The sequence below is a fragment of the Notolepis coatsorum genome (genome assembly GCF_963971535.1).
Source record: "Notolepis coatsorum genome assembly, chromosome: 19".
NCBI lineage: Eukaryota > Metazoa > Chordata > Actinopteri > Aulopiformes > Paralepididae > Notolepis > Notolepis coatsorum.
The window spans coordinates 91852104-91874976 of NC_140183.1; the positions used below are offsets into that span (position 1 = coordinate 91852104).

At 45.2% G+C, this 22873-nt stretch overlaps 1 protein-coding gene across 1 annotated transcript in view; it reads right to left on the minus strand.

Annotated features, from left to right (window-relative positions):
- Window positions 1-22118, minus strand: part of gnl1 (guanine nucleotide binding protein-like 1) — a 34892-nt gene extending 12774 nt beyond the window's left edge. The window contains exons 1-7 of the mRNA XM_084336462.1: window positions 21922-22118; window positions 20860-21019; window positions 16574-16710; window positions 16235-16386; window positions 8482-8553; window positions 3549-3741; window positions 2161-2259 (exon numbers count right to left, since the gene is read on the minus strand). Coding sequence (XP_084192588.1) covers window positions 2161-2259; window positions 3549-3741; window positions 8482-8553; window positions 16235-16386; window positions 16574-16710; window positions 20860-21019; window positions 21922-21994 — 886 coding nt within the window. The 5' untranslated portion in view covers window positions 21995-22118. The remainder of the gene's footprint in view (window positions 1-2160; window positions 2260-3548; window positions 3742-8481; window positions 8554-16234; window positions 16387-16573; window positions 16711-20859; window positions 21020-21921) is intronic.
- Window positions 22119-22873: the final 755 nt, after the last annotated feature.

The following is a 22873-nucleotide window of genomic DNA, read 5'->3' on the forward strand; positions in this document are numbered from 1 at the left end:
CTGAGGGGAGTGGCCACTGGCTGAGGGGAGTGGCCACTGGCTGAGGGGAGTGGAGTCTGAGGGGAGTGGCCACTGGCTGAGGGGAGTGGAGTCTGAGGGGAGTGGCCACTGGCTGAGGGGAGTGGAGTCTGAGGGGAGTGGCCACTGGCTGAGGGGAGTGGAGTCTGAGGGGAGTGGCCACTGGCTGAGTGCTCTCTGTCTGAGGGGAGTGGCCACTGGCTGAGTGCTCTCTGTCTGAGGGGAGTGGCCACTGGCTGAGTGCTCTCTGTCTGAGGGGAGTGGCCACTGTCTGAGGGGAGTGGAGTCTGAGGGGAGTGGCCACTGTCTGAGGGGAGTGGAGTCTGAGGGGAGTGGCCACTGGCTGAGGGGAGTGGCCACTGGCTGAGGGGAGTGGAGTCTGAGGGGAGTGGAGTCTGAGGGGAGTGGAGTCTGAGGGGAGTGGAGTCTGAGGGGAGTGGAGTCTGAGGGGAGTGGAGTCTGAGGGGAGTGGAGTCTGAGGGGAGTGGAGTCTGAGGGGAGTGGCCACTGGCTGAGGGGAGTGGCCACTGGCTGAGGGGAGTGGAGTCTGAGGAGAGTGGCCACTGGCTGAGGGGAGTGGAGTCTGAGGGGAGTGGCCACTGGCTGAGGGGAGTGGAGTCTGAGGGGAGTGGCCACTGGCTGAGGGGAGTGGTGTCTGAGGGGAGTGGCCACTGGCTGAGGGGAGTGGTGTCTGAGGGGAGTGGCCACTGGCTGAGTGCTCTGTGTCTCGGTGCCGGAGAGGAGAAGCACAGACAACATGAGAGAGGAGAGATGAGATGCACATAAATCCATGAAAATTTGCCGCAAAACATTAATATCTTTGGAACCGTGTGTGTTCAATTGTATCCGAATCGGGAGATGATCTTCTCTTGTTACAATTGAAATTGTATTTCTCCGTCGCGCAAAAGCTGGCTGGCTGTCTCTGCTTCTACACACTGAGGCAACTTTTTATTTATTTTTTTACCTACTTTTTCTGTGGATGGTTGTGAATAAATCTCCATTATGCTTCAATTACTGTGTTTATTGTATAGCAATAAGGTTGGGTGAATTCGGCCATTGTATAAACGCATTGCATCACTTGAAGTCGTGTGTTATACGATTTAGATCACGCCTAGGGGGGTCTAACGACCCTCAGCTGCGCCTCGGGCCTAACAACCACCCCTAGGCGTGATCTAATTCGTATAACACACTCTGTCGCGTGATGTAATGCTTAAGTACATATTAGAATAATGTATTCTCTCTCTCTCTGTGTGTGTGAAATTGGTGCTAGATTGAAAATCTTCTCTTGGAGCGAGATCAAATTAATGAAGGTTTACAATATATAGAGCGGACATTCATACACAACAACACTCCTCAGAGCAAGGTGTGATGAACATGAACCAATATCTTTTCCTTGACATGAAACAGGAAATAGTAATCAAACCATTGGGGGACCTGCATGACGCTTCTGTCTCTATTCAATATCTAGAAGTTTTACCCTGATGAGGGATGATTTACAATAAAGTGCTAAAAAACAGAAAAGTAGGCTACTTACATTCTTGACGCTAGAACTCCCAAAACACAAGCGACGTTAGCATAAAAAAATAAATGGTAATCCAGCCGTTGCTTGCATAGCTTGTAAACTAGGTTTGACAAGTTTGCCGTCAGCTTTGCAAACGGGGCTCTTTAGAAGTTTAGATCATTCGGAGTGCAAATCACTCTGTTCGCGGCCGAGTTGGGTTCTGAACCCTCTGCCATCATGCCGTTGAAGTGTTGGCACGTTCTTCAGCTCAGGGAATCAGACTTAACTTAATTTCCACTCCGCTAAATGAAAGTAAACAGTACAGACTTGGACCTGTACTACGTATTCAGGGCTGCATGTAAAGGGTAAGTCACACAATTATTTCCACAATCGAATATTCATTTTCACAATTGAATGTATGTTTTACATTACAATTTGATTATTAATTTGAATATAGAATATTCCTTGACAGCCCTAGTAGTTACCAAGGTGCTCCTTATGGGGCAAGTAGACTGTCCACAGACAGTGCGGGGAGGAGGATCACTGGGTAAAACACAACAGTACATGTGGAGGAGAGGGTAGTGAGTACGAACCACACTGAGGACAGAGATACCTAACAAAGTGAAAAGAGCCACTCTCACCTCTCCCAGCAGTGATCTGCTGACAGGCCTTCAGGATATCTATAGGACCTCCAGATGCCCCCCAGCCCCCCTTCCTCCTCATCCTCTTCTTCTGAAGCACTGCACACACACACACACACAGACACACACACAGAAAGAAAGATAGAGAAACAGCAGGTTCTTTTAGTGACTTTTAGCGACAAGTTCATTTACATGCAAAGTGTATTTCAATTGCCATGCTTTACTCATCTTGCCTGTTCAAGCTGCCCCCCCCCCCCCATCTTTTAACCCTTTCACTACCACACTACGAAAGGTTAACCTTTCACTACCACACTACAGACGGTTAACCGTAGTGAAAGGTTAACCTTCTGTATTGTCGCAGTGAAAGGGTCAACACTTGTGGTAGTGAAAGGGTTAATGTGAGGCGCTCTCCCCACCTGTGCTGTAGGGCTGCCCGGGGTGGGAGGTGGGGGAACTGGGAGGGTTAGGGTCAGGGTGGTAGTGAAAGGGTTAATGACCTGTGCTGTAGGGCTGCCCGGGGTGGGAGGTGGGGGAACTGGGAGGGTTAGGGTCAGGGTGGTAGTGAAAGGGTTAATCACCTGTGCTGTAGGGCTGCCCGGGGTGGGAGGTGGGGGAACTGGGAGGGTTAGGGTCAGGGTGGTAGTGAAAGGGTTAATCACCTGTGCTGTAGGGCTGCCCGGGGTGGGAGGTGGGGGAACTGGGAGGGTTAGGGTCAGGGTGGTAGTGAAAGGGTTAATGACCTGTGCTGTAGGGCTGCCCGGGGTGGGAGGTGGGGGAACTGGGAGGGTTAGGGTCAGGGTGGTAGTGAAAGGGTTAATGACCTGTGCTGTAGGGCTGCCCGGGGTGGGAGGTGGGGGAACTGGGAGGGTTAGGGTCAGGGTGGTAGTGAAAGGGTTAATCACCTGTGCTGTAGGGCTGCCCGGGGTGGGAGGTGGGGGAACTGGGAGGGTTAGGGTCAGGGTGGTAGTGAAAGGGTTAATCACCTGTGCTGTAGGGCTGCCCGGGGTGGGAGGTGGGGGAACTGGGAGGGTTAGGGTCAGGGTGGTAGTGAAAGGGTTAATGACCTGTGCTGTAGGGCTGCCCGGGGTGGGAGGTGGGGGAACTGGGAGGGTTAGGGTCAGGGTGGTAGTGAAAGGGTTAATGACCTGTGCTGTAGGGCTGCCCGGGGTGGGAGGTGGGGGAACTGGGAGGGTTAGGGTCAGGGTGGTAGTGAAAGGGTTAATCACCTGTGCTGTAGGGCTGCCCGGGGTGGGAGGTGGGGGAACTGGGAGGGTTAGGGTCAGGGTGGTAGTGAAAGGGTTAATGACCTGTGCTGTAGGGCTGCCCGGGGTGGGAGGTGGGGGAACTGGGAGGGTTAGGGTCAGGGTGGTAGTGAAAGGGTTAATGACCTGTGCTGTAGGGCTGCCCGGGGTGGGAGGTGAAGCACACAGTGTGCAGGTGGGGGAACTGGGAGGCCAGGTAGTGCTTCCAGGCGATCACCAGCGGAGGGGGACACAGGTCGGCCTTGTTCAGCACCAGGATCACGTGCTTCTGCAGCTCATCTGTGATGTAGTGGTACAGGGTCGGAGGGAACTGCAGCACCTGGGCGGGACACGGAGAACAGAGCTGCTTATACTGCAGCACCTGGGCGGGACACGGAGAACAGAGCTGCTTATACTGCAGCACCTGGGCGGGACACGGAGAACAGAGCTGCTTATACTGCAGCACCTGGGCGGGACACGGAGAACAGAGCTGCTTATACTGCAGCACCTGGGCGGGACACGGAGAACAGAGCTGCTTATACTGCAGCACCTGGGCGGGACACGGAGAACAGAGCTGCTTATACTGCAGCACCTGGGCGGGACACGGAGAACAGAGCTGCTTATACTGCAGCACCTGGGCGGGACACGGAGAACAGAGCTGCTTATACTGCAGCACCTGGGCGGGACACGGAGAACAGAGCTGCTTATACTGCAGCACCTGGGCGGGACACGGAGAACAGAGCTGCTTATCTCATCACCAGAGAGCCCCCCCCCCGGCGGTGGTCCCCGCACTGTGACGTGTCTGAATGACTCGCGTCCATCAGAACCAAGTGTTTCGAGAGGCTGGTCGTGGCCTGCAGATTAACCCTGAGCACCAGAGCCCCCTCCTCTACTCCTTCAGCTTAACCCTGAGCACCAGAGCCCCCTCCTCTACTCCTTCAGCTTAACCCTGAGCACCAGAGCCCCCTCCTCTACTCCTTCAGCTTAACCCTGAGCACCAGAGCCCCCTCCTCTACTCCCTCTTCAGCTTAACCCTGAGCACCAGAGCCCCCTCCTCTACTCCCTCTTCAGCTTAACCCTGAGCACCAGAGCCCCCTCCTCTACTCCTTCAGCTTAACCCTGAGCACCAGAGCCCCCTCCTCTACTCCCTCTTCAGCTTAACCCTGAGCACCAGAGCCCCCTCCTCTACTCCCTCTGCAGCTTAACCCTGAGCACCAGAGCCCCCTCCTCTACTCCCTCTGCAGCTTAACCCTGAGCACCAGAGCCCCCTCCTCTACTCCCTCTTCAGCTTAACCCTGAGCACCAGAGCCCCCTCCTCTACTCCCTCTTCAGCTTAACCCTGAGCACCAGAGCCCCCTCCTCTACTCCCTCTTCAGCTTAACCCTGAGCACCAGAGCCCCCTCCTCTACTCCCTCTTCAGCTTAACCCTGAGCACCAGAGCCCCCTCCTCTACTCCCTCTTCAGCTTAACCCTGAGCACCAGAGCCCCCTCCTCTACTCCCTCTGCAGCTTAACCCTGAGCACCAGAGCCCCTCCTCTACTCCCTCTTCAGCTTAACCCTGAGCACCAGAGCCCCCTCCTCTACTCCCTCTGCAGCTTAACCCTGAGCACCAGAGCCCCCTCCTCTACTCCCTCTGCAGCTTAACCCTGAGCACCAGAGCCCCCTCCTCTACTCCCTCTTCAGCTTAACCCTGAGCACCAGAGCCCCTCCTCTACTCCCTCTTCAGCTTAACCCTGAGCACCAGAGCCCCCTCCTCTACTCCCTCTTCAGCTTAACCCTGAGCACCAGAGCCCCCTCCTCTACTCCTTCAGCTTAACCCTGAGCACCAGAGCCCCCTCCTCTACTCCTTCAGCTTAACCCTGAGCACCAGAGCCCCCTCCTCTACTCCCTCTTCAGCTTAACCCTGAGCACCAGAGCCCCCTCCTCTACTCCCTCTTCACCTTAACCCTGAGCACCAGAGCCCCCTCCTCTACTCCCTCTTCAGCTTAACCCTGAGCACCAGAGCCCCCTCCTCTACTCCCTCTTCAGCTTAACCCTGAGCACCAGAGCCCCTCCTCTACTCCCTCTCCACCCAGGATGTGTGCCTGTCCATGAATCCAATACCATCATTAAGTTTAAGGATGACACCACACGACGGTGGGTCTGATCAACAACAATGATGAGACGGCCTACAGGGAGGAGGTCCAGTACCTCCTGGCATGATGGTGCTCCAAAAAGAACCTGGCCCTCAAAATAAAAAAGACCAAGGAGCTCACTGTGGACTTCACCTCACCATCTACATAAATGGGACTGGGGTAGAAGGAGTCTCCAGCTTCAGGTCCCTGGGTGTGTCCACTGTCCACATTTCTAGTAATGTCTCATGTCTCCTGCAGCACCTTCCTAAGGAGGCTGAAGACTAGAGGCTCCACCTCAGCATTTCCGTTAGCCGGTAATTACCGGTATTTGACCGGCAAAATCTGTTGAAGTCCAACATATTTAATCTCTCCGGTCTTAATGTCCGGTGAAAATAATTCCCTGAGTCTAAGCACAATTTGATTATTTGAATTGTATTAAAATAGGCTAAAATTAAATAGCCTATGCGATGAACGAAACGATCATTACATTTGTTTCCTCGTTGCTTCTAATAATGACAACGACGTTGTCAGCGAGAGCTTACTGCTGGGTGTGCGAACTTTTGTGAAGCTGCAGAGCCAGAGCAACAACAGCACAATGCAGTATTCCAGCAGTACTCCAATTCAGCCATTTTCAGCCAATGTTGGGTGGGGGGCGCTGCTGTGCGGTTCCCAGAAAAGAGCCAATAACAGCTAAATGAGCTGCTCTGCAGCGCCATACTCTTTGCAAATAAGTCGTTGCGAGGTGGAGAGAGTCGTCACGCAAACCACGATAATGTTGCCGTCTCTCTGCTTTCTCAGTTCTTCGCTTGATATAATTAATACAAATGTCCAATATAACGGAATTCGTTAGCTCATAAAAATGTGATTATAACAGACTGCTGTTTAGTGTCGGACCGACTGCCCACATACGCGGTCTATTTTATTTCAAGTCAGCAGCAGCACGGAGTATCGAGGGACTTATTTTATTTGGAATATATTAATGACTGTATACGCAAAAGTAGCCTAGTTTTAAGTAATAATATTATAAATCTACATGCCTTGAGGATGACATTCTTTATATAGCCTGCCTATCAATTGTTTTAAAGCTCAATAAACTATGACCGGAATTAATCTCATTTGTCCGGTAGATTGAAATCTTGCAGGTCACGGAGACCGGCAACAATTTTTTCTAACGGAAACCCTGCTCCATCTACCACCTCAGATCCTGCTGGCCAACTTCTACCGTTGCACTACTGAAAGCATCCTGACCAAGTGCATCACAGTATGCTACGGCAACTGCTCCACCTCGGACCAGAAAGCCTTACAGCGGGTTGTCAAAACTGCACAACACATCACTGACAACCAGCTACAAGCCAATCCGGGACATCGGCGGTGCAGATCTCAAAAAGAAATAAAAACACTAAGGCGACTTCAAAATCTGTTACATGGCTGGGTCACCAACATAATTTCGTCCGACACCAGAAGAGCTGCCTTAGTGTTTAATGGTACTTGGTATTCGGATGGACTTTGTATCTGTGTCTCCATCTAGTGCAGTGATTCCCAACCTGGGGTCCGCCAGGGGGCGCAGGGGGTCCGCCAGACCACAGATGATTTGATGTCCTTTTTTTTTTTTTTTTCTTCTTTCAGATAAATATTTAATTAGCATATTTTTATCATCAGAAGCATGAATAGTCTCTCCACTACAATAAAAAATAAAGTTTAAAAAAAATAAAAAATAAAGATAAATAAATAAACATCTAGACATGATTTTTGAACGTTAACAGTAGGCTACCGGGTAGCCGTTAAAACGCGAATCAGTTGACTGCATCACTTTCCGTAGCTAGCCTAGCACGCTAGTTAACTTTCTCTGCTCATCTGCAGTCAGCCGCCAGAGGCGAAAATGTGTGACAAACGAAAAGGAGATGACGGCAGCTCATCTGCAAAAAAAGTTAGGACCTACAGCAATCGCGAAAATTACATCACCATGGGCTTCACTGAAGGACCAGACAAACGACCTGAGTGTGTGATTTGTGGAGAAAAGTTGGCAAACTCGAGCCTGAAGCCCAGCAAGCTGAAGAGACATCAGGCGTCTAAGCACCCAGAAACCGTTGGGAAGGATCCGGACTTTTTTCGGAGGAAAGAACAGTCTCTCAAGGCGAACAAGCCTGTTGATGTTAGAGTAGCGTGGAGCAGGGGTGGCAGTGATTTACAGAAGGCTACCGAAGCCTCCTTTGAGTGTTCGCTTTTAATTGCAAAAGCAAAGAAACCGCACAATATTGGCGAGCAGCTCATCAAACCAGCCTGCATCAAAATGGTTTAGAAACTGTGCGGCCCACAGGTGGCGGATAAACTAAAATCAGTACCACTCTCGAACAATGTAGTGAAAGACCGAATTGATAAGATGTCAAGTGATTGCGAGCAGCAGCTGTCAGAAAAGCTTAGAAAGGGTCCATTTGCCATACAACTTGATGAAACTACAACTGTTGCAGACGAGGCTGTGCTCATCGTTTATGTGCAGTATATCGAAAATGAGGATCTGAAGCAGGACATTCTCATGTCAGTCAACCACTCGAGGTGAGGATATTTTTACTGCAGTGGATTCTTACTTCATTCAACATAAATGCAAACCGTTCACCATTAGGGCCTGATTTGAGAGGATGAATACAGGATTTGAATATTGGCCAACATTTTGAAATACATATGGTGCAAGATGAGATTTGTTGATTGAAGGCACAAGTCAAAGAAGCATAGTGGGTCTAATTATGATGCATATGCCTGTGTATAAGCAGTTTGTTATTAAAATGACAAAAAAAGTATTAAAATGACAAAAAATAAAGTATTTTATGGTATTTTATTAGGAGGGGGGTCCAGGAATTTCATCAGAGATGTTTGGGGGTCCCTGGGGGAAAAAAGGTTGGGAACCCCTGATCTAGTGGGTCTTCAAGTGTATCACATCACAAGGCAGTGGACTAAAAGAGATTACCTACCGGGTGCCTGATGTCCACAATGAGCAGGATAACATCGGACATCTCCAACACTCTCCACAACTGCCTCCATGTCTGAAAGAGAGAGAGGTATAATGACAGGAATGGTAAGTAGAAGACGTGTTACAGGTCACAGAGGTCCAGTTCTAGGGCCAATAGTTTGGCATGTATTTGATATGGCAAAGGAAAATAATGACACACCAGAATCACAGTGGGAAATTTGAATTGAAAAATATCCATCCTACAATCCCAAACCACACAAGTAAGTAAGTATGATGTGAATTGCTTTTATACACAAGTTGGAATGTAGCTTGTAAAAGTAAAAAATCTAAACGTAAAGTTGGCAATATAGTCCATATGCATGGTATTGTTCCACTGTTGCTACCAAGAACTTGGAATTAAAAAAAGATAATTGTAGATTTCTGATGACCTCACAAAATGTTAGTGTTGGCTGCTCATCTCCTGCCTCTGTTCAGCTGCTGTGGGTCTCCTGAGCTCCACCTGTTCAGCTGCTGTGGGTCTCCTGAGCTCCACCTGTTCAGGTGCTGTGGGTCTCCTGAGCTCCACCTGTTCAACTGCTGTGGGTCTCCTGAGCTCCACCTGTTCAGCTGCTGTGGGTCTCCTGAGCCTCTGTTCAGCTGCTGTGGGTCTCCTGAGCTCCACCTGTTCAGCTGCTGTGGGTCTCCTGAGCTCCACCTGTTCAGGTGCTGTGGGTCTCCTGAGCTCCACCTGTTCAGCTGCTGTGGGTCTCCTGAGCTCCACCTGTTCAGCTGCTGTGGGTCTCCTGAGCTCCACCTGTTCAGCTGCTGTGGGTCTCCTGAGCTCCACCTGTTCAGCTGCTGTGGGTCTCCTGAGCTCCACCTGTTCAGCTGCTGTGGGTCTCCTGAGCTCCACCCGTTCAGCTGCTGTGGGTCTCCTGAGCTCCACCTGTTCAGCTGCTGAGGGTCTCCTGAGCTCCACCTGTTCAGCTGCTGTGGGTCTCCTGAGCCTCTGTTCAGCTGCTGTGGGTCTCCTGAGCTCCACCTGTTCAGCTGCTGTGGGTCTCCTGAGCTCAACCTGTTCAGCTGCTGTGGGTCTCCTGAGCCTCTGTTCAGCTGCTGTGGGTCTCCTGAGCCTCTGTTCAGCTGCTGTGGGTCTCCTGAGCTCCACCTGTTCAGCTGCTGTGGGTCTCCTGAGCCTCTGTTCAGCTGCTGTGGGTCTCCTGAGCCTCTGTTCAGCTGCTGTGGGTCTCCTGAGCCTCTGTTCAGCTGCTGTGGGTCTCCTGAGCCTCTGTTCAGCTGCTGTGGGTCTCCTGAGCTCCACCTGTTCAGCTGCTGTGGGTCTCCTGAGCTCCACCTGTTCAGCTGCTGTGGGTCTCCTGAGCTCCACCTGTTCAGCTGCTGTGGGTCTCCTGAGCTCCACCTGTTCAGCTGCTGTGGGTCTCCTGAGCCTCTGTTCAGCTGCTGTGGGTCTCCTGAGCTCCACCTGTTCAGCTGCTGTGGGTCTCCTGAGCTCCACCTGTTCAGCTGCTGTGGGTCTCCTGAGCTCCACCTGTTCAGCTGCTGTGGGTCTCCTGAGCCTCTGTTCAGCTGCTGTGGGTCTCCTGAGCTCCACCTGTTCAGCTGCTGTGGGTCTCCTGAGCTCAACCTGTTCAGCTGCTGTGGGTCTCCTGAGCTCCACCTGTTCAGCTGCTGTGGGTCTCCTGAGCTCAACCTGTTCAGCTGCTGTGGGTCTCCTGAGCCTCTGTTCAGCTGCTGTGGGTCTCCTGAGCCTCTGTTCAGCTGCTGTGGGTCTCCTGAGCTCCACCTGTTCAGCTGCTGTGGGTCTCCTGAGCTCCACCTGTTCAGCTGCTGTGGGTCTCCTGAGCTCCACCTGTTCAGCTGCTGTGGGTCTCCTGAGCTCCACCTGTTCAGCTGCTGTGGGTCTCCTGAGCCTCTGTTCAGCTGCTGTGGGTCTCCTGAGCTCAACCTGTTCAGCTGCTGTGGGTCTCCTGAGCTCAACCTGTTCAGCTGCTGTGGGTCTCCTGAGCTCCACCTGTTCAGCTGCTGTGGGTCTCCTGAGCTCAACCTGTGTCCCCACACTGCCTCCACGCTGAGCGGTAACATCCTGTTCAATATTCCATCCCACTGTATTGTTATTTTTATCTGTTATCACTATGATCGCCGATGACGAGTTTAGACGTCATTCCTAGCCATGCTCATTCTGCCGAAGACGCCGTAACTCGTCTTTGATATCAATATTTCAAAAATCTGTGATCGAAATCATATTTCCCCTCCGGAACCCTGAGATACACTGAAAAGCTCCACTCAACTCTCTAGCGGTTCAAGAGCGCCATCTGGTGGCCGATCGGCAGATCGCCAACCGGAAATGACTCTTTGAACCGGACGTGCTCATCCATATGTTGTCCGGGCACTCGCTATCGTTAGAGAGACTCCGTCTTGACACAGTGAACATCGATCGGTGCAAATAACTCGAAAAAACAACATGATTTGGACGTATAATACTATTATACAACCTGGAAATGGATCGGGCATTTCTCCATCCCATAATAGAAAAAATTCTGTTCCACGCTCATCTGCGCGAGGAAGCTACGGTAAGATTCAGCGTTATATTCTAACGTGTGCCCAAATAAACTGCTATGATGAACATATGACCCACCCTGGATGAATCATCTAACGCTGCCCACGGAATTATAAAAGACCCCCCCCCCATCCGGTCAACATCAGATGATCAGTAGTAACTCCTAGAAGTACATCCAGTTGAAATTTTTTATCTCGCACAGATTCCTACCAAACTGTATTTGATCATCAATATAATGCATTTGGGGCTATAAATCACGTTCTGAAGAAAGCTGCAGAAAACGATAAAAACATACTTATACTTTAGACCGTATTTTAGTATGAATATGTGAATGAAAAAGTATAACATTGATACACCCTGAACAATACATATAGGACCTTGAATGGGCCATAGTAATGTCAATTTAGCAATACAATTTAAAAAGTTATAGCCCTGCAAAGAAGGGGAACTTCTCCATAGACAAATAGAGCTGGCGAGAGATGGTAAATTATGAATTTAACCATGGCGATCAAAGTGTTAAATATTCCATCCCACTGTATTGTTATTTTTATTCCAATTAGTGTATATACTCAACCACATTGTGCACAATTGTACAGCCCTGGCCTATTTTATTTTATAATTCTATTCTATTATATTGTACTCCTATTTTAATTTAGTTTAAATTCCTTGTATGTGTAAACTACTTGGCAATAAAGACCTTTGTGATTCCGATTGTGTCTTTGTTGCTTCATGCTTAGTGGAAAATAACAGACAATCCATGAGGAGACTATAATGATATTCTAAATCCATGAGGAGACTATAATGATATTCTAAATCCATGAGACTATAATGATATTCTAAATCCATGAGGAGACTATAATGATATTCTAAATCCATGAGGAGACTATAATGATATTCTAAATCCATGAGGAGACTATAATGATATTCTAAATCCATGAGGAGACTATAATGATATTCTAAATCCATGAGGAGACTATAATGATATTCTAAATCCATGAGGAGACTATAATGATATTCTAAATCCATGAGGAGACTATAATGATATTCTAAATCCATGAGGAGACTATAATGATATTCTAAATCCATGAGGAGACTATAATGATATTCTAAATCCATGAGGAGACTATAATGATATTCTAAATCCATGAGGAGACTATAATGATATTCTAAATCCATGAGGAGACTATAATGATATTCTAAATCCATGAGGAGACTATAATGATATTCTAAATCCATGAGGAGACTATAATGATATTCTAAATCCATGAGGAGACTATAATGATATTCTAAATCCATGAGGAGACTATAATGATATTCTAAATCCATGAGGAGACTATAATGATATTCTAAATCCATGAGGAGACTATAATGATATTCTAAATCCCTAATTGAAATTTTAAGATCTTCAGTTCACAGTATGCCCTGGATAATTAATTAGATTTTGTGCAGTTAAATAATTTTACACCCTGCCGAATGGGGCTCAAACAAGATTCCAAATGCACCCAATGTACACATTTTTTTTTAATCCACTTTTTCTATTTTTCTCCCATCCCAATTACCCGCTGTGCCAATTCTCCCCTCCCCTGTCTTGAACGTTGCTCGCATATGCCCCCCACTGGCCGGTTGTAGGGAGGATAGAAGCCTTGCATCACGTGTCCCCTCCGATACACGAGGAGGCAGCCTGTCACATCTTTTCACCTGCCAGCGCGGACTCTCATTGGCGAGGTGTAACGTGTGGGAGGCTCACACTACCCCCGCCATATCCTGTCTCTGCAGTGCAGGCGTCCCCCAACCGACCTGTAGGAGTCGCTGTCCACAACGTCCAGATTGCGTGAATACTTTGGGCAGCTTCCGCGTTCGCCTGATTGGCCGACGCCCGCCTACCCCCGTTTAACCCTACGCCGGTAACGCGCGCATGCGCATTCGATTCCCATCAACACATAGGCTAACACTATGTGGACCGTCCACGTATATATACGTGTTTCGATTCCACCCGTTGAGGACCAGAGCCACGAGTTAACTCGTGGCGAGTTGTTATTGTTTTATTCCATATTAATAACGCTATTAACGTCCGCGATCGACTTGCATGACCTACCCACATATTTGATTTTCGAAACATGCAATACCGGCCAGATCCGCTTAGGGGCGCCATCGCTCCACTGCAGTATCATTGAGGGCATTTGAAGAAAAAAGATTTCACTGTATGTGGGCATTTCATATGAGCCTCGGTTCCAAACGAACACCCTCTATCTTTGATCCCGTTACCGAACGCATATTTCAGCCTGGAATAATGGGATTTATGATTAGCCAATGGACATATCGATCTACCAGATTCCGATGACTAATGACGAAATGCTGCCGGCGATCACATGGCCTGACGGTAGGATACTATTCCCCCAAATTACAGCTGGATTGGACATTGTTTTAAAACCTAACGTGATCGATCAGTGAAAATGGCTAACTGAACGCACACTGTATTGCTAATCAATAATACTAATCGGCGTTCCCCGCCGCCCCCATTTCATCCATAGATGCTCTGTAATAGTCCGGATGCTACGCAGTTTGTTTTATTTCATTCGTATATATACAGCAGAAATGGCGTTTGATATAACGTGACTAGCTTTTAGCCTCATATCTAGCTTCCCAGAAAAAAGACGAGGCGAAAATCGCAATAAACCTTATATTCATGGCGCTATAAAATGACAACCAACGGATGGATTTTTATTTTCTTTAAGCCATTATGAAGGCACGGTTTATGCACTCAAGTGACAATGAGAATGGACAGATAGCAATACTATAAATTATATATATAGCTGTTAGAAAGTACATCGGTTTGTAAACAAACCTCTGTCCTCTGGCCTATAAATCCACTCTTGAACAATGAAAAACTCCTTTTTCTCCTATTTACAAATAAGAGCCGCGGTAATTAACAGGCATGTTCTGCAACATATATCCACTCTTGAACAATGAAAAACTCCTTTTTCTCCTATCTCTTATTTACCCGAGAGAGAGAACTGCACCCTGAGAGAATTGCACCCTGAGAGAGGGAGCTAAAACGAAAGATTTTCGCCCATCACCCCGTTTTAAACAGCGTAAATACGACATTTCTCTCAGTTTTTAAAGCAATCAACTTATATACGCCAAATCCCCCGCACCTTAGCTTGTATCCCTCCGTTTTTAACAACAATCCGACGGTCGCAACATATTTAAAACACATAAAATAGTAATTACACGCCAAACCCTGCCGCTCTCGCAAGACGCTCGTATTTTCAAACCTTTGTCTAGTTTAGCGACACGACACAACAATTCAACATTACTTTTACAGTTATACTGTTTATTAAAACACACGTATTTAACAACGACCTCAAGTACTTCCTATTTAGCTCCTGTATCATAACACAAGCGTATGCGTAGGGTAAACGAGCGTAGAGCTGGTATTCACGAAGGAGGGCGCTGGCCAATCAGGCGAACACGGAAGCACTCTTCGGCTGCCCAAAGTATTCACGCGTCCAGATTACCACCCATCGACTTCCACCCGCTAACTCTGCCAATTGAGTTAGTATGACGACCGGCCCAAGCCGGAGGCAACGCCAACAGCCGGAGTCGAACCCGGTGTCTCTTGCGTTGGTGACGAGTGCAATGTCCGCTGCGCCACCCAGCCGCCATGGTTAGATCTTTTAACATCAAAAGTAGCGAAGCATTTAAGATAAAAGTAGTAGGCCTGCAGGTACCGATTACTTTAGTAATTGTGTATTCTGCCGATTATTCCGTCGATTAATCAGGTAATCGGATAAGAAATACTTTTGCTTTATTAAATAGCAATAGAATATACACTAGACAAAAGAGGAAACAAGACTAAAAATGTCAGCCGTTCGCTCAATTGAACATGGTGCAGCTCAGATTCAGATTACTTTATTCGCCATTTATGTAAATACAATGGAACGTGATGTGATACGACAGTACAGTGCATAAACTTTTTTCCACAAATAAGAAAAATAATAATAAATAAAGTGCAAAACAGGACAGAACAGTGAGACAACGATAAGACAGTAAAGTGCAGTGGTTGGAGACATGTTAACAGTGCAGCTGTCCACATGTTCTAAGTAACTTAATAAGTATTTTTCTTATCAATTGAAACCCAGCTGTATGGTTTCTCAGACCCGTTAGCTCTGAGGGGGCTCAGCCTGAGAGCAACAAAAATGGCTATTGGGCAATACACTTATCAACAACAGTTTACTGGGCCATCTTAATGCTTCAGTGACGTTGAAATGGGAGCCGTCACCCAACCTCCAAAAGCTTTAACTCTGCTAACTTCTTTAACTTTAGAGGCTGGCATGTCGGTCCTTTGACGTTAGGTGCTTTGCTTAATTTGTTGTGCTAGAACCTGGCAGTGTTCTGTAGCATCGCTTGTATACAGCATGGGCTTGCCGGAATCTTTTTCCTTTCCTTGTTCATTTGCCGCAAATGTGAAGTATTACCTGTCCCAGGTCACTTGCCGTCTTTAGTAAGCTAACATCATGACAACAATACCAACAAGTGACAAGACTTTTATATAAAGTAGAGCAGCAGTGAGAAGGAGGAGGAGCTGCTGTGTGTGTGTGTGTGTGTGTGTGTGTGTGTGTGTGTGTGTGTGTGTGTGTGGTGTGCAGCCTGTGTGTCAAGAGTGAAAGAACAGGTGAGAAAGCTCAGCTGCTTATTTTTCCAGAGCAGTTATAAAATAGTTTAATAATAGTTCTCTTTTGTTTCAGCTTGGAATTATCCCATACTTTGGACAATTTCTGTTGTTTTCTCTGGCCTGTCTCTTATCTTGAACCCATTTCATGCCAACATTAGTAAAAATGGCTGTAGTAGTTATATGGATTAAATCAAGATCTAAAAGAAAAAAACAATGATTTTTGAGGGATTGTGAAGATATAAAAACATATCATCTTTGGTACAGATGCTTTTTTTCTTGTGAAATACGGAATTGATCAAATACACAATGATTTCTCAAGTGAAATAGCCTGAAAGGGGCAACTAACGCGTGTTCACATTGATTTGAATTCACCATTCCATCCATGACCATGACCATGTTGGGGGGGGGGGGGGGGGGGGTTGTGAAAAGGCATTCTTCTGTTTTAGGGCTCACATCATAAAGGTTTAGAACTACTGGTCTAGTTTATAAAGGGTTAATGAAGAAGTGATCCAAGTAGCTGACCTCCAAGTTGTGCTCAAAGTGACTGAGGGAGCCCGGTGGGTTTCTGGAGTGCAGGTCGTCCAGGTACTCTCTGTAGGACTTCTCCTCTCGCCTCAGCAGCTCTTCGCGTTTCATGTCATAATTCCAGGGCGGTCGTCTTGGGATACCCAGACCTAGCGTTATTGAAATGGGAAGTTTGCTTGTCATAAAACAGCAAAAGAACAACATGAACCTGTCCTGCACAGCATGTTTTATTTAGAGTTTTGAATAGTATTCCTCTGCTTTCGTAAAAAAATATTAATAATACTAATATATATTATAATACTTGTAAAAACTAAAAAGCCATTAGAAAAGCCTAACCTTTCTCTGGGGGGTAGATGTCACAAATGTCAACCTCAAGGTCTTTGTCTGACACCTGCTGTAAAATCTTCTCTTGGGCTATCTTCTTCCGTTTCTCCACCTCCTCTTTGCTCTCCCTTTCAAAGTGCAGACGGAACCTGAATGTGGAGGGAGGGGATGGTGTTGAGAGGATCTTTTAGAAGTAGATTTCCCCTCGTTTGCTTAATTTTATTGTTGTGCATGTTTGTCTGTCAGTCGCCATTGCCTACAATTGAACCCTTGTACTGAATAACCAGACTTTTTTTGGACAGTGTATTTTGCAGTTGTGAAGTTAATCTAAATAACTTGGAGTGTGAATGTGATATAATCACCAGAAACTACTCAACCTCGAATGTCTTTAACTATGACTGAACACAACACTGATTCATTAGATAATAAAGTTTGAAAACATTTGTTCTTCTGAAAACTTAAAACGGACTTATATGCTTCTTCGCCTGAGGTACTCAATTGACTAACAAAGACTCAACATTCTCAGCACATGTAAATTCCTATCATGTTTTAAGTTTGTCTAAATATAGTCCTTTTACTTATGTTATCTACAAGCTCAGACATACAGCTCCAATTTAAATTCTCATAAATTCATCCTAATTGAATTCCATGCATACCGGCACTGATCAGTTTTAAACAGATTTTTACTTCTGAAAAAGAAAATTATGCTAATGATACCCAACACAAACAAATAGGGATGTCCTGATCAGATCGGAATCAAAGCCAATCATGGCATATTTTAATTGATCGGTATTGATCAGTAGCTGGTATATTAAGCCAAATAAAGTTTTTGAAAAAAAAATTGTTAAAGAAATTAATGAAAACCATTAAAACTAGGGATGCTCGATATTGGCTTTTTTACCGATACCGATATACAGATATTGTCCACCTCTTAATTTCCGATACCGATATATGCAGGGTTTCCACCCCCCCCAAAAAACTGAATAATTTCAGGTAATTAACATTACATATCTCTTGTTGTGGAATTAACACAACATTATAAATAAAGGTAAATAAAGGTTATAAAAATGTAAAAAAAGAATAATAATAATAAAAAATATATATATATTTTTTGAAAACAGATACCGATATTTTCCGATATCACATTTGAATGCCGATATCGGCCAATAATATCGGTAGGCCGATAATATCGGACATCCCTAATTAAAACCTGTTCCACCCCTTAGGGTCGGTACCAACCCCAAAATGACAGTATAGTCATAAATCAATATTTTTCAGTGTTGCATATTTTTTGCGATTTCTTTATCAAACGTAATCAAGTATTAACATCACTAACATGTCACAAAAGCATGTAGAATGTATATTATTATCAATACGTTAGTTTAGCAATAGGTTAAAAGTGCCATTAGATAGTTTTAAGTTTTCGATTTTCGATAGTCTACTCCAAGGCGGAAACGGAAATGAACATTTTTAACCATGGGAATTGTAGTCTTTTTGCGGCCATTTTGTAGAGGACATGCATAGCTGTCGATCAGCATTGGAATTTTTCCGAACTACACTTCCTGTCACATACTGTGGGGGTTCAAAGTTCAGCGTTCTGAATGAATCATATCAATAACTGTTATGATTCGCGATAATAAGCCACAAAAGGTAACGTTTTTGATAAATATTGAAACACAGTTAGTTTCTCCTCCCTATTGTTAGCATGTAGGAACAATTAGATCTGAAATTAGTTTCAAAACGGTTGCAGTGTGGAGAAAATAAAAAAGTACACTAGATTACAGTAGATATCATTACTCGATATTGGCTTTTTTACCGATACCGATATACCGATATTGTCCAACTCTTAATTTCCGATACCGATATCAACCGATAACGATATATGCAGGGTTTCCACCCCCCCCAAAAAACTGAATAATTTCAGGTAATTAACATTACATATCTCTTGTTGTGGAATTAACACAACATTATGCATACTTTTGACAATAAATTAAATCAGAATTTGATCTTACTTGCTTGCCTGGTTAAATAAAGGTTATAGACATGTTAAAAAAAATAAAAATAAAAATATTTTAAACCGATACCGATATTTTCCTATATCACATTTTAATGCCAATATCGGCCGATAATATCGGTAGGCCGATAATATCGGACATCCCTATCATACACACATGATGCACGCCTGGTGATACTAAATCCAAATTGAACTCGGGCATTTGAAAGATAATATATGTATATATATATAAATGTGAGAATTGGCTATAATAAGGTTTTATAAGCATCATATTCTATATTCTATAATAATATTTCTAATTGCATTGGTCCGGATGGGAGAATTCAGTAGAACCTTCGGTTTTATCTTCCCTTTATTAATTTCCTTAGATTTTTTTGTACACATGATCAGAGGGTACTGAACGAGATCAGTGGCAGTTTTTTAAGTTTGGTCATTATTATCATGGTGTTATTCACTGTCAAAGATGCAAAGAAAAATCATAATTCATATTCTCCTTTGTTTCATCACAATTTAAGCAAGCCTAGTAATAGACACAATATTTCTGACACTGTGAATACATTCCCCGAGGTCCATAGATGTACCTAGATACCAAGAATATGCAAATAGCCCTTGTAGAAGTGGAGCAATATTCCATTTACCTAGGTATATATTTTATGCGGATTTTCACATCGTGTGGAACACTTTGGATGCCAGCAACGCGTTTTGTCGTTAGTTCATGCCGCCAGTTGAGTGCCGGCAACGCTATATAGCGTTTGTTTGTCGTATTTTTTTTATTGCCGATTTGAATTCATATTTCATCAATTGAGCCTCAGGCTAGTGTTGCAGGCGTTATTACCAAAGGTAGCCGCATTTCTGGCAGACGCTCTCTGATTGGCCGACGCCAGTTTCTACACTGGTTAGGCTTAGGCACTCTTCGAAGTTGGTTAAGGTTAGAGTTTGTCTTAGAGCGTGACGGCAAGTTCTTTCGACGGTTAAGCTTAGGCACTCTTTCGAAGTTGGTTACGGTTAGAGTTTGTCTTAGAGCATGGCGATAGAACGCAGTTTGCAGGCTGTTTGACGTGGAAATGGGCAAAGACACAGCTCGTCGCGCTATTGGGCGCACATGTCACATGACCAGAAACGTCTGCCAGAAATGCGGCTACCTTTGGTATAGACGTGTGTTGCAGAGTCTCTTTGAGCTCAATTTGGAAGATAACGCCCCCTATCGTCTCTCCCTGTGTAACTGGACCCCATCCGTTTATTTTAGACTGATGATGGGGGGGGGGGCAGTTTCCTCATTTTACTTTTCCGCCAAGCCAACTGAAGAGACCCAAGTTGATCGCCGGCCCTCAGAACAGCGTGGATTATGTATTTCCAGCACCCAACGCTGAATCAATAAACGCGATCGATATTTGGAATGGCGATCAGGAATTGGAATAATCTTTTTGGATAACATCTGATCTGAGGTAAGGAATCTATTTTACCAGTCTTGGGGTAATCAGAGCTTTTTTCACAGATATATCAACGTGTCCCATATGTGTGTGTGTGTGTGTGTGTGTGTGTGTGTGTGTGCTCGCTGATCAGGAAATGAGAATATACTTTTCAGATTGCTTCTATAGCGTGCATAAGTACACATATACTATCGATAATCTAGCGTTTATTTGAAAACGATTCATAAATAGGCCGAAAAATTACAACGTTTTTGTGTATGCCAGAATATTCCAGTAAATGCCGTTTATCACAGAATCTATATATTTTCCTGAAAAACTAGGGCTTTTCAAAATGCTATAAAAACGGAAATGAACCAATTAAAAAACAATCCGTTTCGACAATGTTGACTGCAAAAAAGTCATTGATAAGCGACGGGCAGATTAGACACATAGCCGTAATTTAAGACAGAGATTATGCGTTGACAACGCTATCATTGAAGTGGGTGCTGGCATTTAACCACGTTTTACCATGTTCACCAGTGGTAATCAAAGTGTTAAGGGAAAGCTGTGATGTAGGCAATTCTTTCTTTAAGCAGAACTGTTCAATTTCCAAGCATATCATACCTACATTGAAATGGTTTTACTAACTTTAATATACTTGAAGTGTGCACTGTACTTCTATATTATCTAGGAAAATACAAATATTGTATCGGTAGATACTCAATATTAAATGACTCGGATCGGAGTCAGGGGCAGAACAACTTGATCAGGACAGTAGGCTACTATCTGCTCAGCAGCTATGAAAAAGAAAATGGTTAACCGGGCTCCATCCCAATAAAGTTATAATGCGAGATAGGTTTGTGAGGATGACTTACCTGTTGGGGTCATATTTGCCTTCTCTGTTGAAGGGTTGCTGGTTTATTCTCCTAATATCAGTGGTCTCACTGTCTGAGGTGTCTGACCGTCTCTCTCCCACTCTCTCCGCCCCTCGCTCCACGCTGGCAGTGCGGCTGCTCGGCCCAGACCCTGTGTCACCTGGGGACCAAGGTATGGGTCAGACTCAGGGAGACTCAGGAGCTGCTACAGTCACACAGGATACAATGGCCCACTGATTCCTTTTAAAGCTACTGGTGTAACATTACAATACATACCCAGGCAGGCTAGCAACAATATTTAAGTGAAAAGACAACTTAGTAGCCGACCACTACTGATGGGGACCCTGATGTAAACAAGACGAACGTCTTTCTCTGGTCTGCATCCCCTTAACAATTGTATGTATTGAGATGTACTGTACTGTACCCATTCTGCAATCTGTTAATAAACTTTTCAATCAATCAATCAATCAAACCACCTGACAAGTGTATGTAAATCTCAACACCTTTTCTTTGGGATTCAACTTCATGTTGCTCTGGTATTGCATAACTCTGTTTTGATTCTGCGCAGTAGGGTCATGCTGTGTGTGTGTGTGCCACAGCAGAGAGACGCACACACATAACACTATGGATTGTGATGCTAGCTCATCGATGACAGCGACTGCCGTTTGATTATTTTAGCAGATAACACCTCAGCTTAAAAAACAACAGCAGCTTATTCGTTCTAGCTGCTTCTTTATAGGCAATGTAGTATCCCTGGCGTGTTACAGTAACCGAGCTGACACTGAACATGAACACAAAGGTGACATATAGCTAACGTTACAACAACAACAAAACATGTCTAACCAAACTAATAATAAAACGCTGCTTGTCAAGCAGGGTGACCCTGCAATGGTACCTTGTTGTCAAGTCTATAGTCTTAACAGATAATCAGCCTGTCCTGCATGCTAGCTCAGCTAGCTACACACACACACACAGAGACACACACACGCTACACACGAACTGCTTTACTACCGAGAGCTGATTAGCTAGCTAGTTACCATTAGCTCGCATAGTGCGTAGTACCTCTCTTTCTTTCCCGTTTGCCTTGTAGTTGTTTCTTCTTCTGCTTGTTGCTAAATGGCTTTTTCCGAGGCATGTTGTTGAAGATGAACCGGTGATATATATATATCTAGATTATAGTTTCTATGCCAGTGTTGTCACCTCTTGTCTGTCGCAGCCCAAAGTGCTAACCTCGCTAACGTTTACATTCGTGAACTTTCTCTCGCCTGCTCCACTCCTCCGTGACGTCACTGACGCCATGTCCACCGCACACCGCAAGAGCCCGACGGGCCAAACCACTGTGGACTCAAACAGGTGGCACTTTTTTTGTGTCCACGTATTGAATTCGGTGTCTGACAAGTATCATATACAAAATTGTGTCAGGTGTGAGACGTTTCAAGTAGGGTCGATTCCCATAGCGTTGTTCCGAATGTATATTCAACCTTTATGTCTAGACGTGGAGTGTTAAAATGAAAGTAACCACCCCGTGTCACTATTAGTACAGTCCCCCTTTGTAAACACCCAGCAAATGTGCACGAGACACACAAATAGGTCATTTATTTGACCAATTATTATTGTCTGTATGCTGCAGTGTGTTTCACGTGTAAATAAAAAAAACAAGCCTTTATAAAATATCATAACTGAAGATACTGGTCCATTTTTATCTACCGTTTACAAACATTACAAATGTAAACAAAACCTTTACATCTTAAAATGTATTAAAACGCAGGTTTAGTCGGCACATCTAAACACTTAATCCTGGGCATCAAGGTCTCACTCAATCAATTTGAGAATGAAGAAAAAAATCTCCCGTTTGATTCTAGTATTTCTTGGATGACTTGATTATGAAACTTTAAATTGGTGAACACAAATGAAAACTGATTAACTAGATTTTTTTTTCCAAATCATAAATTATAGTAAAATATGTGCTTTTTATAGTGTATAAAATAAGTAATAATTGGAAACAACAACAACG